At 45.2% G+C, this 14992-nt stretch overlaps 1 protein-coding gene across 1 annotated transcript in view; it reads left to right on the top strand.

Moving 5' to 3' along the window:
• The window catches only part of LOC142587552 (protein VAC14 homolog), an 89666-nt gene that overhangs the window by 32954 nt on the left and 41720 nt on the right, over positions 1-14992 (top strand). The window contains exons 7-9 of the mRNA XM_075698656.1: positions 1345-1451; positions 7457-7621; positions 8556-8869. Coding sequence (XP_075554771.1) covers positions 1345-1451; positions 7457-7621; positions 8556-8869 — 586 coding nt within the window. The remainder of the gene's footprint in view (positions 1-1344; positions 1452-7456; positions 7622-8555; positions 8870-14992) is intronic.

Below are 14992 nucleotides of genomic sequence, written 5' to 3'. Positions count from 1 at the left end.
TACTTGCTGTTAGATTAAAAAAAACTTTTATAAGTGGCTCTTTGCAAAGCCACCTCAACTATCAATTGGCAGAGTTGTTCAAAGCTGATATTCAATCCTTGACCCTCTCCAACCGAGAAATACCAATAAAATGGTGCATTTTCTGAATGCGTTAGTTTTTTTAAAAAATGTTTTTGGGTACCTTAGGAGTAAAAAAAAATTGAATGTTGACTCTAGTTGTCGCATACCTTTAATAATAATAATAATAATATTTGGGGTTTTACGTGCCAAAACCACTTTCTGATTATGAGGCACGCCGTAGTGGAGGACTCCGGAAATTTTGACCACCTGGGGTTCTTTAACGTGCACCTAAATCTAAGCACACGGGTGTTTTCGCATTTCGCCCCCATCGAAATGCGGCCGCCGTGGCCGGGATTCGATCCCGCGACCTCGTGCTCAGCAGCCCAACACCATAGCCACTGAGCAACCACGGCGGGTGCGCATACCTTTGGAAATGCCATGTAAAAGTATTGTGCCGTACTAGGCATGTATCAAATTCTCTTTCACTGCCACATTCTATATGTTGAACACCGTGCTGATCCTTGTAAGTGCACTTATCCTATTTGTGTCATTGGAAATATACAGTGTCGACGAAACCACACTGTTTTCATAGTGGCTGTCGAACAAGACATTGAATCTGAAGGCCAGCATGTGACATAAGCTAGGTGCTTGTGTTTGTGGTTGTGCTTGCGCAGCTCTAAATCACTGTTCCCTGCACCCTAACATTGCACGACAAACATTAGCCCTCACGACGAGCAAATGCGAAATGCTTTCACGGCTTAAGCATTATGAAATTTCAAGTTGCCTGTGCCACAACACTGAGCGAAGTCTAAACGAATTTTTGTACTGCTGGGATTGTAAAAAATTGTCAGATTTCTTTTTTTTGCACAAAAATATCTAAATAACAACACTTTGAAGCTAAACTAATTTTGGACCTGAAACTGCTTCTATATGTCGCAGATAGTATGCCCCCCCCCTCCCCCCTCTCCTGCCCCTCTCCTCCATGTTTTCTTTTTGTCAACTTGTGCCTCTGTGTCAAGGTTTTGTGCAAGGCTTTCAACTATTCGAACTATTTGCTTCGACTTCACTTTAAACCAAAATGTTGATGTTCCATCATGCCCTTTCTAAAAATTCTTGCTGTAGAACAAAGCGATCACTGGATGGCTCTTTCTAACTTCTAGCGTACAGCCAAAATTTTTTGTGGGGCCTGGGGAGGTGCCCCATGCTTTCATGGTCTGTCCTGTGGAAATTGTGGCCCTTTCTCAAGTGGCAGTGCTTGAATAATTTTGTTTTACCGGTGTGCAGGTGCGAGACAACGCTGAGCGAGTTCTTGCGCAACATAGTGAAGCACCCTGACCGAGTGGACTTTGCTGCCATGATCCGGAACCTCATCGTCCACTCGCATTCCTCTGGTAGGGACACTAGCATGCATTCTTTGCTCAGTGGCTTCTCAACATAAAACTGGAACACTCTTTGAGGAAGCACTGGAAGATGAAGTTTGTTGCACTTTAAACAACAAGTTGAATTCGAATGATTTTTGCGTGCAAAGGTGCGTTTCTGGATACTGTCAAATTCCATCATGTTGTCGAATTCACTATCCTGTCAGGTTTGATTTGTTCACAAAGCAGCTACGTCGTCTCCGACTCACCCAAAACGTGAACATGGCAGAATGAGAAGACATGGCAGAATTCATGTGTCTAAAGTAGAATCCCAGGTGCTTGATTTTAGGTGGTAGCATTTTTTATAGGAAATGTGGAACATTGTTTATTACACAAATAATTTATGCACCATGTTTAAATACTCGTAACTCTGCATAAAAGGCGTATAAGTAAAACCTCGTTGATTCGGATTACAAGGGACCGAGAAAAGTGGCCCAATTAATCGAATGTCGAATTATCGAGGATACCAAGAAAGCAATAAACAAATGTTTACTACGTCAACACGCTTTTATTTACTGAATGAATGAGCCAATCCTGTTTCTATTTTGCACAAAAGCAGTGCGGAAGCTGCAGTTCTCGTCATCTCGTGGCTGATTAGCGCTGGCAGCGGTGAAAGCCTCGTGACTTCCTTCACAGTGCGGCCACGGCACCCGTCTTCATGTGAGATAGGTTTTTTACTACCATGCGCACACACATCCTGATTGTTTTTCAGCCAGTGAGCTGGTCACGATCCGTTGCGATGTAGCTGGTGCTGTTCATCCTCAGAAACCTTGTTAAAACGAAAGTACTGTTTGCTGCAACCATTGCAGATGAAACTGCAGCCGTTGTCGACAAAATCATGTATAGCAACTACACAGTCATGAAGGCACAGGGCCAACGCAGTGCTATGCGGGGCAGTAAACGCAAGAATAAAGGCTTAGGAGGCACAAATAGCACAAAGCGTTCTGGCATTGATGTCGTTCACGTGCTATTTGCACTGATGACTATGGCGATGCGGACTCCACCACTTTGTTTCCATGAACGTTAATGCCACTTTTGCTCTTTTGCGTCGCACATTTGCGGTGTTCCGGCACTCGCGGAGCCCCGACAGGTGTCCGAATTAACCGATGTGTGGCCAAATACGTCCGAATTAATGAGAGTTTCATTGCATTAAATAATGCATACACCTGCCGTGACCAAAGGGCGATTTCAAATGATCCAATTTTCCGAATTAACGAGGGTCGAATTAACAAGGTTTAACTGTACAGCAGAACTTCGTTGATACAATCCCGTCAGGTATGATTTCCTGCTGCCAACGTTTGCGATTGAAAACACAAAAAATCACCAAATTTATTTACGCTTACTTTTTGTTGGTTCATATGTTCCTGGAAAACACAATTTTGGCACCCCCATTCAGTGCGTCGGCAAACTGGTATTATATGTTTTCCGACCGCTAGGTCCCATGTGAACAAGGAAAGGCACGAGGCACGTGCGGTCGAGAGCAGTAGTTGCCTGCCATTGCAGCTTCACCACAATACTCGCCCGCCCATCTCGGGCGAAAACGTCGGCGCGCACTCAGTTTGTTATTCCAGTACCAACAGATCTATCGCAAGCAGCATTCACAGCTGTTGCCGCTGACTTTAATGTGATAAGCATCTTCGGCTACTATCTGTTTCACAAAGCGCAGTGCCATCGAAAGTTTACTGCATGCTTTTAATAGGCGATAACCTAAATGTGCCAACGTTCCCTGCTGCAGACTGGGATTGTAAGATCTCATGCTAGATCTCATGTAAGCAAGAAAAGGCGCGAGGCAGCCTTTTTGAGAACGATAGCAGCCCGTCGCATCAGCTGCTCACAATACTTGCCCACCGATCTCACGTAAGAACATAGGCTTGCACTCAGTTTCTTATTCCAGTACCAGCAAATCTCCTCCCGGTTTGTTGCGTGTCGCATCCACAGATATAGCTGCAAACCTTATGGTGATAAGAGTCTTCAGCTTTCTGTCTTACAGCGCATTGAGTGTAGTGCCATTGGAAGCGTACTGCATGCTTATAGTAGGCGATAACCCAAACCCGCCGCCGTTCTGTAAGTGTCAAAATGTAAGTGTGACGTTTCGCACCGGCGGCATTTGGTGTCGTCCACTAGCTCGATATCGTTTCACACTAGCTCGATTTCGTTTCGGTTTCTCGTTGCCTAAAATACCGCGCAATAGAAAAAACAACAAAACGAGCCTCAGGCTCCACCAGCTCGGCATGTGTCGGCGTCTTGTGCCGCAGTGATACACGCCACGCTTTGCGTTGCGCAGGTGTCAACTATAGTTGAGTCTAACTATTTAGCTACTTTGGATTGTATGTTTTCCCAGTTAGTACGTTTTTCCCCACCTTTCTTTTTCTTTTCAACAACGTATGAACGAGTTTGTACTATTTATCATAGTTGTTTATATGCACCTGTTAGACTGTGTAAAGCTAAGAAACCTGAGCTACAGTTAAACCTCGATATAAGGAAATCAGTAAAATCCGCATTTTTACTGCAACACAGTGAAACCTTGTGAAACTGTATTTTTGTCAGAGCTCAGAAAAAAGTGTGTACTAAACGGCAGTACTGTTTAACCGAAATAACATGAGATCGACCATTTACCTGTGAAAAACGGAACTCAGAGAGAGTGCGATGAAAGGGGAAAAAAAACACACAGTATTTATTCACTTCGCGCAACAAAAGTGTTATTTTCATTTGATGCCACGGCAGCTTAGCAGTGACAACAGCGGCCTCAAACTTACTGAAGCTGCGAGGCAGCTTTTCAGCTAGCCCCCCTCTTCTCAGCAAGCACTCGCATGGCAGATTCCTCGTTGGCGTTACGTATTCTCCATGCATGCGCATGGTAGCGCTGCAGAAGTCGCGGGGCGCCTTTTTCATTGCGGGGTGCTGTTCTCGTCACGATGATGCATTCACGAGGCCGACATAACACGCAGCTTCTGCCACTGTCGGGCCTGAATTGCCCGTGCTGTCGCTTTCCACGTCGTCCTCATCACTGTTGCTAGGTGACACTTCGGCAATAACAGAGGCAATGATACCTAAAAGTTTAACCTCGTAGCCGACATGTTTTTTGCGGTCACAGCAGCGCTGCCGAGCAACTTCTTCGCATTCCAAATGCCACACACCGTAGCCAACAACGGATCCCTGTCGCGTTCCAGCGCCGACTTCGTGTCACGTTCGATAGCACGAACCATTTCTAATTTTTTCTTCTATGCTGAGCGTCCAGCGTGTTTTTTATCGAGCTTTAGCATGGACGCGAGTCCTCGCTTTTTACGCGACGCCACAACGCTCTCTGGCATGCCGCCGAAATGATGTTGATGTTGATGTGGCTTCACACGCGAACGCACAGGGCGCTTGGAAGCCGTTGTTCCGATCTCTGAGGCTCATTGTTCTGCCGGGCCGCCTGATGAAGACGATGCACCGCTGTTATTGCGCGACCAAAAGTGGAAACACTACATGTTAACCGATACCTACACAATAAGCTGGTACGGTTTATGCGGATATAAAACACATTATGTTCAATGGCTGCTGAGTCGGGGATTTGACATTACTACATTTAAAAGCGAAACTACTGTTTACTGTTATGAGGTTGTTATGAGGTTTTACTGTACTGCTTGACCGAAATAGTATCATATCGCCAGCTTCTCTCTCAGAAACGGAATTCGTAGAGACTGGTATGAAAGAGCAAAACACATGCAGTATTTATTCACTTCATGCGACAAAGGTCTGCTATTTTCGTTTGATGTCACAGCGTCCCAGCAGTGATGACAGCAGCATCAAACTCACTTAATTTAGCTGCGAGCCAGCTTTTCCACCAGCCCCCTCTTCTCGGCAAACACCCGCATGACACCGACGTAACACACAGCTCTTGCCACTGTCGAGCCTGAATCGCCCATGCTCTTGCTTACCATGGTGTCCTCATCACTGTCGTTAGGCGACACTTCGGCAATTACAGAGGCAAAGATGGTGAAAACCCGAACCTCGAAAAAGTCGAACTTCGTAGCCGACATCTTTTTGCGGTGGTCGCAGCAGCACTGCTGAGCAACTTCTTCGCATTCCAAATACCACACACTCTAGTCAACAGTAGGATCGCTCTTGTGTGCCAGTGCCGACTTCTTCGTGCCTCGTTTGATAGCACGATGTCTTAATTTTTCATCTATGCTCAGTACCCAGTTTTCGTCCAAGCTTGCGCGATGCCATGACACAGGCCACAGCGCTCTCTGGTACGGTGCTGAAATGATGCTGATGATAATGTGGCTTCATCCTTCCAAGCGCCCTCTGAGTTTGCACTTGGAGTTAGTTCTGATCTCTGAGGCTCGTTGTTCTGCCGGTCTGACCTACCGCCATGATTACGCAACGAAAAGTGGAAACAATGCATGGTAACCAATATGTACGTAATAAACTGGTATGGTTTATATGAATACAAAACGCATTATGTTAAATGGTTGCCGAGTCGGCGATTGGACTTTACTACTTTTAAAACGAAACTACTGTTTAGGCGGGTACAGTTTAACAAGGTTTTACTGTATAATTAAATTTCACAGCATTGAAATTCAACCTTTTATGTGAATAATTGCAGTCATCGTTGAATTATTTCGTCAAGTGTGAAAGCATGTGCGAAGATCGAGCGGAGTAACTGCCGATAGGCATGCAGATTGTGTTGGATCTGCGCACCGACGAACTTCGATTAACTTTGATATCTGTCAAACTATCCCGCACGCATGATCTCAGGACTGAGCGCTGATGAGCTACCCACATGAACATATTAGCGGCCTGTTACCACATCAGCCAGGGGTGACGTTTTGTCACGGCCACACTGCTAGGCCACTAGGCCCAATCAGCGCTGCTTCATCGGGTGTTGGTGACTGAAGCTACGGTTTGGTGCCCAATCGATGCGGATCTATTCGCAGTATCTGGACGATACTCAGAAAGCCAACAAATTGCCTCGCATATGAAAGTGAGAAACAGCGTATGAACAAGGAGGGAGGTGGGGGGAGGGGGGGTGACGAGCGTCGGACGAACTTGCTGTGACTTTCCTGATTTCAGATTTTTGACAGGTGGCAAATCATGCCGTACCTGACAACGAAACGGTACGGAAGGCGTCAGCTACGCTTTGAGTGGTGATTGAGTGACGTGAGGTGCAGTTCTTTCGTCTGTCATGCAGATTGCCCTTAATATAATCCACCTGCTTTAAATTTGGGTAGGCCTTCCACATTTTGGAGGAAAACAAGAAAGCAAAACTTTCTATGCAATAAATAGATTGCTGCTAAACACAGGTCCACTATTAAATTGGGAACCTCATTGGTATTCAGCATAACATACGTCACTAATTCATTTGGTTCAGAGAAAAAAATAACACTTGATTGGTATTCAGCAGAAATTGTGTTCATGAAGATAAGCTATTTTCCAGACCTTCATAAACTAGAACTGAGCTGTAAACAGTTCTAGCATACTGATTCGGTGTTTCCTTTAATAAAAGTAGACCCTACTGTACATCTTGATTTCTATGTACCTAAGTTAATGATAGCTTGCTACATTTTTGTTATGCAATGCTAGGAGACTCCCGAGCATGTGCAGCCCCATATTTTATCGCCCAAAACTTGTAGCTGGAAATTTTGTGCAAAATCTGGTGATATTTGATATCAAAATCAATATTGGGCTCTTTTTTTTCTTGATTCGATTCAATATTCGATTCGAAATCTACCATTCGGCATTCACACCCCCCTATATTTAAGGGACATGTACTAATGTTCTGCAACAGTGGCCTCATGTTCTGCAACAGTGGCCTCTTTCCACTCTTGGTATGCTTCACCGCATAACACGGCTGAATTTTGGCAAGGTTGACTTTTAGAGCGCTGGCAATAATTGAGTTGAGTTAGTCATTCAGGGAGCTCGTGCTGCGTATTCAAAGTTACAGCCGTCATCTTCTGTGATGCACAACAGTCGACGCGCATCTCTCATCACAGAGGAGCTGGTGCAGTACACGGCCATCAGCTGGATGCGTGAATTTGTGGCGCTGTCGGGGCGTACGCTGCTGCCACACGCAGCGGGCATCCTGGAGGCCATCCTGCCCACCCTCTCGTATGATGACCCCCGGCGACCCGAGTCACCCTCGCACGCCCATGCCGCAGGTGAGTTGGATGTTATACTGCTGGTGCCTGTTGTGCGACACGGGACGTGACTGTCTGCACTCGATGTCAGAATACTCCCACATATTGCTGCACATAAATTGACTCCAGGTATAGGGCAACCTCTTTCCCCCCACCAACTTGGGGCTCTGGAAAGAGTAAGATAATAAAAAAAACTTCTTCCTAAACATGAGTCGTTGCAAGTTTATATGCTGTATCGTAGCTGTCGCCACCCGCTGCGGTAGCTTAGTGGCTATGGCATTTGCGATGCTGAGCCTCTGGTCGTGGTGGCCACATTATGATAGGGGCAAAATGCAAAAACGCTTGTGTACTTAGACATAGGTGCCTGTCAAAGAGCCCCAGGCATTCAAAACTAATCCAGAGCTCCCACTGCGGCATGGCTCATAATCAGATCACCGTTTTAGCATGTTAAACCCTAGCATTCACTTTTCTTTTATTCTCGCACTTTCACGGTTTGATGGTTTCCGGTACATTGTGAACAAAAGTAATCTTTTTGAGTGTCAGAATGATAGTGTGATAAATCCAGTTGATAATCAGCATGTCCTGTGCTCTTTCCCCCGTCCATGTCTAGAAGTGGTATCACATTGTGAGTGTTACTTAGCAAACGTTACCTAGATTTAACAACATGACTTCTCAAAAGTGTCGTCATTGATTGATGTTCTGGATATAGCACAATAAAATGAATTCGTTCTGAGTTCTGAACATTTAACTTCTCAGAACGAATGGCATGCTGCACAATTAATTCGACGGCCATAGCACCAGGAATGCTCACAGTGCTTTTTACTGCTCTTTTTGAAAAAAATAGCAAGAAAACATTGTGTTTTTATTTATGTGTAAAACTTAAAGTGACAGTGCAAGCTTTGTCGTGGCAAGTTGACTTGTCATCGGCACTTGAGGGGTTCACTTTGCCACCCAGACATCCGTGAGACAGCCAAGGCGGTGAACACGCGGCTGATGCAGCTGGTCACCGAGGAGGATGACCAGCCGTGCCATAGCCCTGCGGCGAGCGAGAGCGACTCGCCTACGTCACGCCGCTTAGGCGCGCACCAGAGAATTGCGGGCGACCTCCAGCAGGATGGCGTCACTGTGACAGCCATGCCAGTTGTGACTGAACTGGAGCTGACGCCCCTGGTGAATGTGCTGACGCGGCAGCTGATGCACGTGTCGATGCAGACTCGCATTGCTGTGCTTCGCTGGTTCCTGCACCTGTTCACCAAGATACCTAATAAGGTAGGTGGCGCACGAACCGGGTTTCAGGTACGATCTGAGTATCCAGATGCCATTTCCAGACCTTGAAAATGCTTGAATTTTTTTAGAGTGCTGAAATATGCCCTGTACAGTAAAACATCAAGGTCTACCCACGGGGAAAACAGGAAATTCTCAGGGGTTTTGAATAGTCTGGAAATACTCAGGGAAAACTCGGGGAATTTATGCATTTATCAGGGAAAATTAGCCGTAATTTTATTAAATGGAACGAAAGTCGTGGTAATGCTGGCTCGAGTAACAGAGAGGGATCGCAACGAATCGTCTTTGACGCCTGATCATTTGCATGGCTTCACAGCACCACCAGGTCTGAAATTTTAGAGGCAAGAATCCTTCACCGTCCGATTTGCCATACTTTTTGCCGTGACCGCAGGTCCGAAATGGCATTAATCAAAGCCACCACTGCTGCCTTTTTTATTACCTCGCCTTCTCGAAACGGCGCTCTCACATGCAGATCCCCTGGTAGCCGTAGCCCCCACCACGGCAAACGCAAGGCCTAGCTGCTTCAACGTTCGCTATTAAGCTTCTTGCCGTTCGGCGCCGTGTTTTTCATTGAAAGAATTCGCTGCTGTCAGCAATGGCACCGACTCCGCCTTTGTGGTCCTCGCGATTGGCTTCGTAGAAAGCACGGCGCGTTGCATAATGTTGGTTTGCAAAAGTCAGTTTCGCCTCAGTTCAGCATTGTTATGCGGTGAAGCATAACAAGAGTGGGAAGGGGCAATTGTCATGGGACGCACTATGCATTCTTTAATTATACATACGTGCACCTGCCATCTCCTTTCACAGTACGAGCACTGATATGCCTAATAAGTGTACTGGCAGGCCTCTTCGTATGTGCCTGTGGCGATTTGAGCCCTTAAGGGCAGTAAAAGACACGCATTCATTTTTTCAAACTGTCTTTTTTTTGCATTTTCGCGGCCCATAGGGAGTCCAAAAAATTGGACTTTGACTGTACAACTGACCAAGAAAATGATTCAAATGGTCTGTGGGGTCAACGTGCGGCAGAACGAGGACGAGAACAGAAAGAACCGTCGCATTGAGGAATGATAGGAAGAGGAACTGTGCTGCCTCTTTTTTGAAGGAGCTTGAGCTCAAAAAAGCGAAGTGTTGGCTGACGCCGAGATGCAGTTGACCCTCATCCAAACCAAAATAAACTCTTTAAAGCAGTGAAATGGCAACACTGAGACGTTGTGCATGGGATGAAGGTCAGGACAGTTGAGGTTGACTTACCAGCTATTGAGAGAGAATCTCACTTGTGACAAAGTTCAGGCATCATATTGATGAACTTGCTATCAGTTAATAGAAAAGCTCATGTCCCCATCAATCACAGCGTCCACATTTGTAGACGCAACCTATTTTTGTCACTTCTGTGCAGTGATAGCAAGGAATAGAACACAAACATTAAGCTTAGGGTAAATTGAACATTCTGATAACCTAAAGTACTTTCATTTTACTGTTGAGGGATATGTATCATTACAGAGTACTGCTTTGGTGAAGGCATTACTGTGTTTTACATGATGTTTGACATGGGGCGTGTCAGTAGCAACCTCGGAATATTTCTTTTTTCTTTCTTAAAATGCTTGAGGCTAATGAATAACTTGTGCATGTAATTCGAGTGGGGGATTCAATGCTTTTTATGAAGAAACGTAGCATGACTGACTTTACAATATTCAAATATTTAGTTACTCTGTAATTATGATGTCTCATCATAAGATGCTCAGAGTCATTATACCCTCTTGATTTACTTTCAGTGGAGTCTTAAACACCATCTATGTTTCACACACATATCAACAGTCGATGAAAATTCGTGACTGAAGGGGATATTTAAAATATTTGTTTCTGTATGCATCTCCTTTTTATTCGTATTTGAAAGTGTTCGACTTGATTTGCAATGAGTTTTACCATTTTTTTAAAGATATTTTATTCGATGTGCATTTTACTAACCCCTCCCTTCTGATTTCTTCTTGAATATAAATGCTACTCTTTACTATTCAAACTGTATTAAGTCGTTTTTTTTTAATTTTTGGTATGCTTATTAGAAAGTGACAGCATCAGGCGACATGGTGTTGGGCAGTCGTGACATAAAACAAAGTTCTGTGTCGCTCAGGGGAATTTTGCAAAGGCACTCGGGCAAAACCTGGAAAACTCAAAGAATTTGGAAATGTCAGTTTGGTAGACACTCTGAACAAGCTTAATATGCACGTGCTTAATTAATGCGTAATTCGGGTTTAAATATTGCCACGGAGCAGAATTTGCAATGCATAGGTGTATTTACAAGGTATATACAAAATGTGGCAACACCATGTACACGAGATGGCTGCCCGAACCAGCCGCACACTCTCCCTGCCAAATATTTGTCTTTGTTCATAGTCACACCATGCCTCAATGCTCCATAACTATATAGTCGCGATGAATCCCCCGTCCTGTCACCATTGAACGTAATGTACTGGCTGACCACTTAAGCCGTTGTTGCTTAAGGTGGCCCTGAACCATTCTTTATTGAAGTGGAGAAATGCATTTGAAGTTAAAATAGGCCACTTCAGAAATACTTTGCCTCAAAAAGTACTTCGATGCATTTTGCAGAAGCGGAGCTACTTGCAATCAAGCTTGCCCTTCACAATGCTTTCCCTCCTCCTCTGATGATTTGCACTGCAAAGGCTATGGTGGAGCAGGGCATGCCTGCAACAATCTGCCTACAGAACGTCACCATGGCACGCAGCTCAAATCTGATTTTGGATGTTCACGTAGACAACGCTATTTCCGATTTTGGTGTCTACAATGTGCCAAAAAACACGGTTGTCCTCAGCGAGTCCCAATGCACTCACCCAGTGGACTCGTCGTGGCACCCTGTGGCGGCCATGGTATCTACGCTATGTAGCAGACCGCAGCTACATGCAAGTGTAGTGCGTATGTGCAGCGTTTGCTTTGTGCACGACAGGGCTTCAGTGCGTGCTCGCACTCACATCGCACTACGTAGCACATCGTGCACTACGTAGCACAATGTGCTACGTAGTGCTATGTGCTACGTAGTGTGGACTGACTTTGTCCTGCACCATCTTGACCAACGCATAATAGCGACGTCCAACTTGCGAATATTTAAGTGCTATGTGTAGTCTGCCAAGGCATCCAACTAGGAGCGTCCAGGAGGGAGTGCCACTGGCAAGCGTGAGTATGGTCTGACCTTAAGTTTCGAGGGGTTCGAGGCTAGCTGAGCATTCAAAACTGCCGTGTTTATTTGCATAACGATCACGCTCACGTAACGATCACACCCCCGAATTTTGTCGTCAAAATTCTATTTTTTTCTTTCCCGTGTAATGATCGCACCCCGACCTTGCCGCAGCGATATGTCGTGTGCCTAGTCTAGCTAATGATCGCGCTTACCATCTGTTGAATGCTGTCGAATGCTATGCGAACGACTCTTGAAGACATACCAGGCGGTCTGCGTGCACTAAACATTCTTAAGCAGATGACCCATTTCATTTCTTTCATCACTTTCTGCACTTCCATGTAAAAAATGGCTACAACTAAACTTGCCTTGGCTTTATTATTTGTAGGCTTTGTAATGGTTGTGGTCAACAACAACAAAAAAGCCGCCTTTCGATTCTTCTCGTCTGCACTCGTGGGCACGCAACAAATCGTGAGCGGAAACAATAGTACCCACGTTTACACTGATACGTTAGAAGTGTACCTTATTCATATGCTGACACTTGTAACACAGCTAAGATATTCGCCAACCCTTAGCGGAAATGTGCCGTATTAGTAGGATAGTAGTAGCATTGTAGTAGGATAGTAGTGAAGACAAATGCCGCAGTTTTTGCAGCATGCCTGCTATGTGTTTCTGTCACTGGCAGCTAAGTGCGCCCATCTCCATTTTTGTCCCCTCAAAGTGGACATGGCTACATTATTGCCGCAAACTTGCCAATATTAACGATATTATTCATTACTGATTTGGAAGAAACTGTTTCAATGCGTGTAATGTACTCATGAGAAGAATAAGAAAAAGAATCTCGTTCGGTGCATTCGGCTTGCCCTGCTGGCCGCCATTTTTGTTTTGGTGTCCCACACTGTTAAGCGGCAGTCGCCTGTTTGTTGGCCTGTTGTATGCGGGATGAAAAAAAAACTTTTCTTTTCGTGGGAAATTTAACTCATGCAATGGTCGCACCCCTGAATTTGTGTCAGTTCTTTTTACAAGAAAGTGCGATCATTATGTGAGTAAATACGGCAGTCGAAATTAGCAAGACCCGACAGCTACGCCATCGATAAGCAGAGTGACCAAAGTTTGATTCCTGCACGGGTGGCTGCGGCCGAGCATGAGCAGATGATAGTCGGCTTCTTCCAGAAGTATGCAATTGTTATCAGAATCTGAAAGCAGATTTTTGCTTACTTCAGCCTGTTTATTAAACTTTGTCAAGAAATACGCACAGTAACAGTAGGAAAAAACGCATTGATCCAAACATCCTTTTTGATTGATGTCAGCTATTGGCCGTTAGCAGCTGCATATTGGAATCTGCTATACAGTTAAACTTTGATATAATGAAGTTGTTAAAATCTGCAATTTGCTTCGTTGTGTCGAAATTTCATTGTATTGAAATTTGAGCTTTTATGCAAATAAGTGCATTTACATGGAAAGGGGCCGTTTAGTTTTCCAAATTATCGGGAATCGATAAAAGCAAATTTCAGTGAGAAAGAAATTCATTTTTATTAAATTGGGAGTCGGAGGCGAATGATGCGGCATCGGCAGTACGAATTAAGCGAAGCCAGCCACACTTTCGCGTGCACTCCGCCCCCACGGCTAATAGCGTTGCCCACGCTGTAATGACGCTATCTTTGAAAGCACTATCAGTGGGGAGCAAATGCTTCGTCTGCCTCTCGCTCCAATGGGTCACCAAAAATTGAGATTACGCAATCTCCAATACTAAACCTGCGGGAAGACAGCTTACATGATGCCACGCCATCTCGGCACGCCCATTCTTTGCACACTCGGCAGATTGCCTCTAAAGCAAGGTGCATGGCTGCCTGTGCGCGGAGCCATGCTTACAGCCATGCGTGGCCGCGGCCGAGATGTGCGTCAACTTAACCCCACTCTGACCCTCCCCTCCCTGGCCCCTCACGCGCACTTGATCACGTCACCACAAGCTTGCTCCCTTCCTCCTCTTTCCCTTTGCTCGCATGGGAAGGCGTCACTCATAATGTCACCATCTTTCTTGTCTCACCCTCACACACTTTCACTGGCACCTAAAGCACCCAGTGCACCTGGCGCGATAGGATCTTATTACACTTGAGCTTTATACGGAACATGATGCAGCTCCACTTCGGCAGTCGCTCTTGTCACGTGGCATGCGATTTGAATGGTGCATTTGCAAGCAGCTGCTTATAATTCAATCATTTGAGCGTCTACATATGTGGAAGTTTCCATTTAATGTCTCAGCATTTCTTTGCGGTGGCAGCGAAAGTTCGTTATACTGAAATCGCATGCAAGTGCACTTCGTTATATTGAGGTTCTAAATACACGATGTTCTATGGACAAGAGGTCATTAGAAGTTAAATACTTCGTTATATTGAGGTTTAAGTGTATTATGAAAAGAGTAAGGAGCAGGCTTCAGTTGAAAGGAGAGCATTTAAAAGAAAGGTGACTGTCAGTAGTGAAACTGTGGTGCACGGACCCGGACTCGTCACCAGTAGTGACATGCCACAACATGTTTCCTGCTCCCATAGCTTCTAGCGCTTCCACGTCCTTGTCATGGTTGACGACGTGGAGAATGGCCTTTCCGTGTCTGATGGGGCTGTGTGTTGACCTTCGTGAGTGTGTCCGCAGAAAAGTAGGGCCTGATGGAGAAACTGGCTCACGGCCTTGCTGAGCTTGAGATTGCTGTAGTTGTTGGAAGGCCACCACGATGGCAAATGAATGTGGAGTTTGCTGTCTGCTCACAAGTAAAACTTGTTTTCATTTGTGTTTGAGTGAGAATTAACATGTTTTTTTAACCAGTTAGTGTATAGCCACTCATGTGCAATTGTCGGTTAATTAGTACATCTTTTAGTGCGTACCTGACCCATGTTCCCTGCCATCTACATATTAACGGGGTTTTATTG

This window comes from Dermacentor variabilis, chromosome 7 (genome assembly GCF_050947875.1).
Source record: "Dermacentor variabilis isolate Ectoservices chromosome 7, ASM5094787v1, whole genome shotgun sequence".
Lineage (NCBI taxonomy): Eukaryota > Metazoa > Arthropoda > Arachnida > Ixodida > Ixodidae > Dermacentor > Dermacentor variabilis.
The sequence above is the reverse complement of the archived record's forward strand: the minus strand, read 5'-3'. Positions and strand labels throughout refer to the sequence as shown.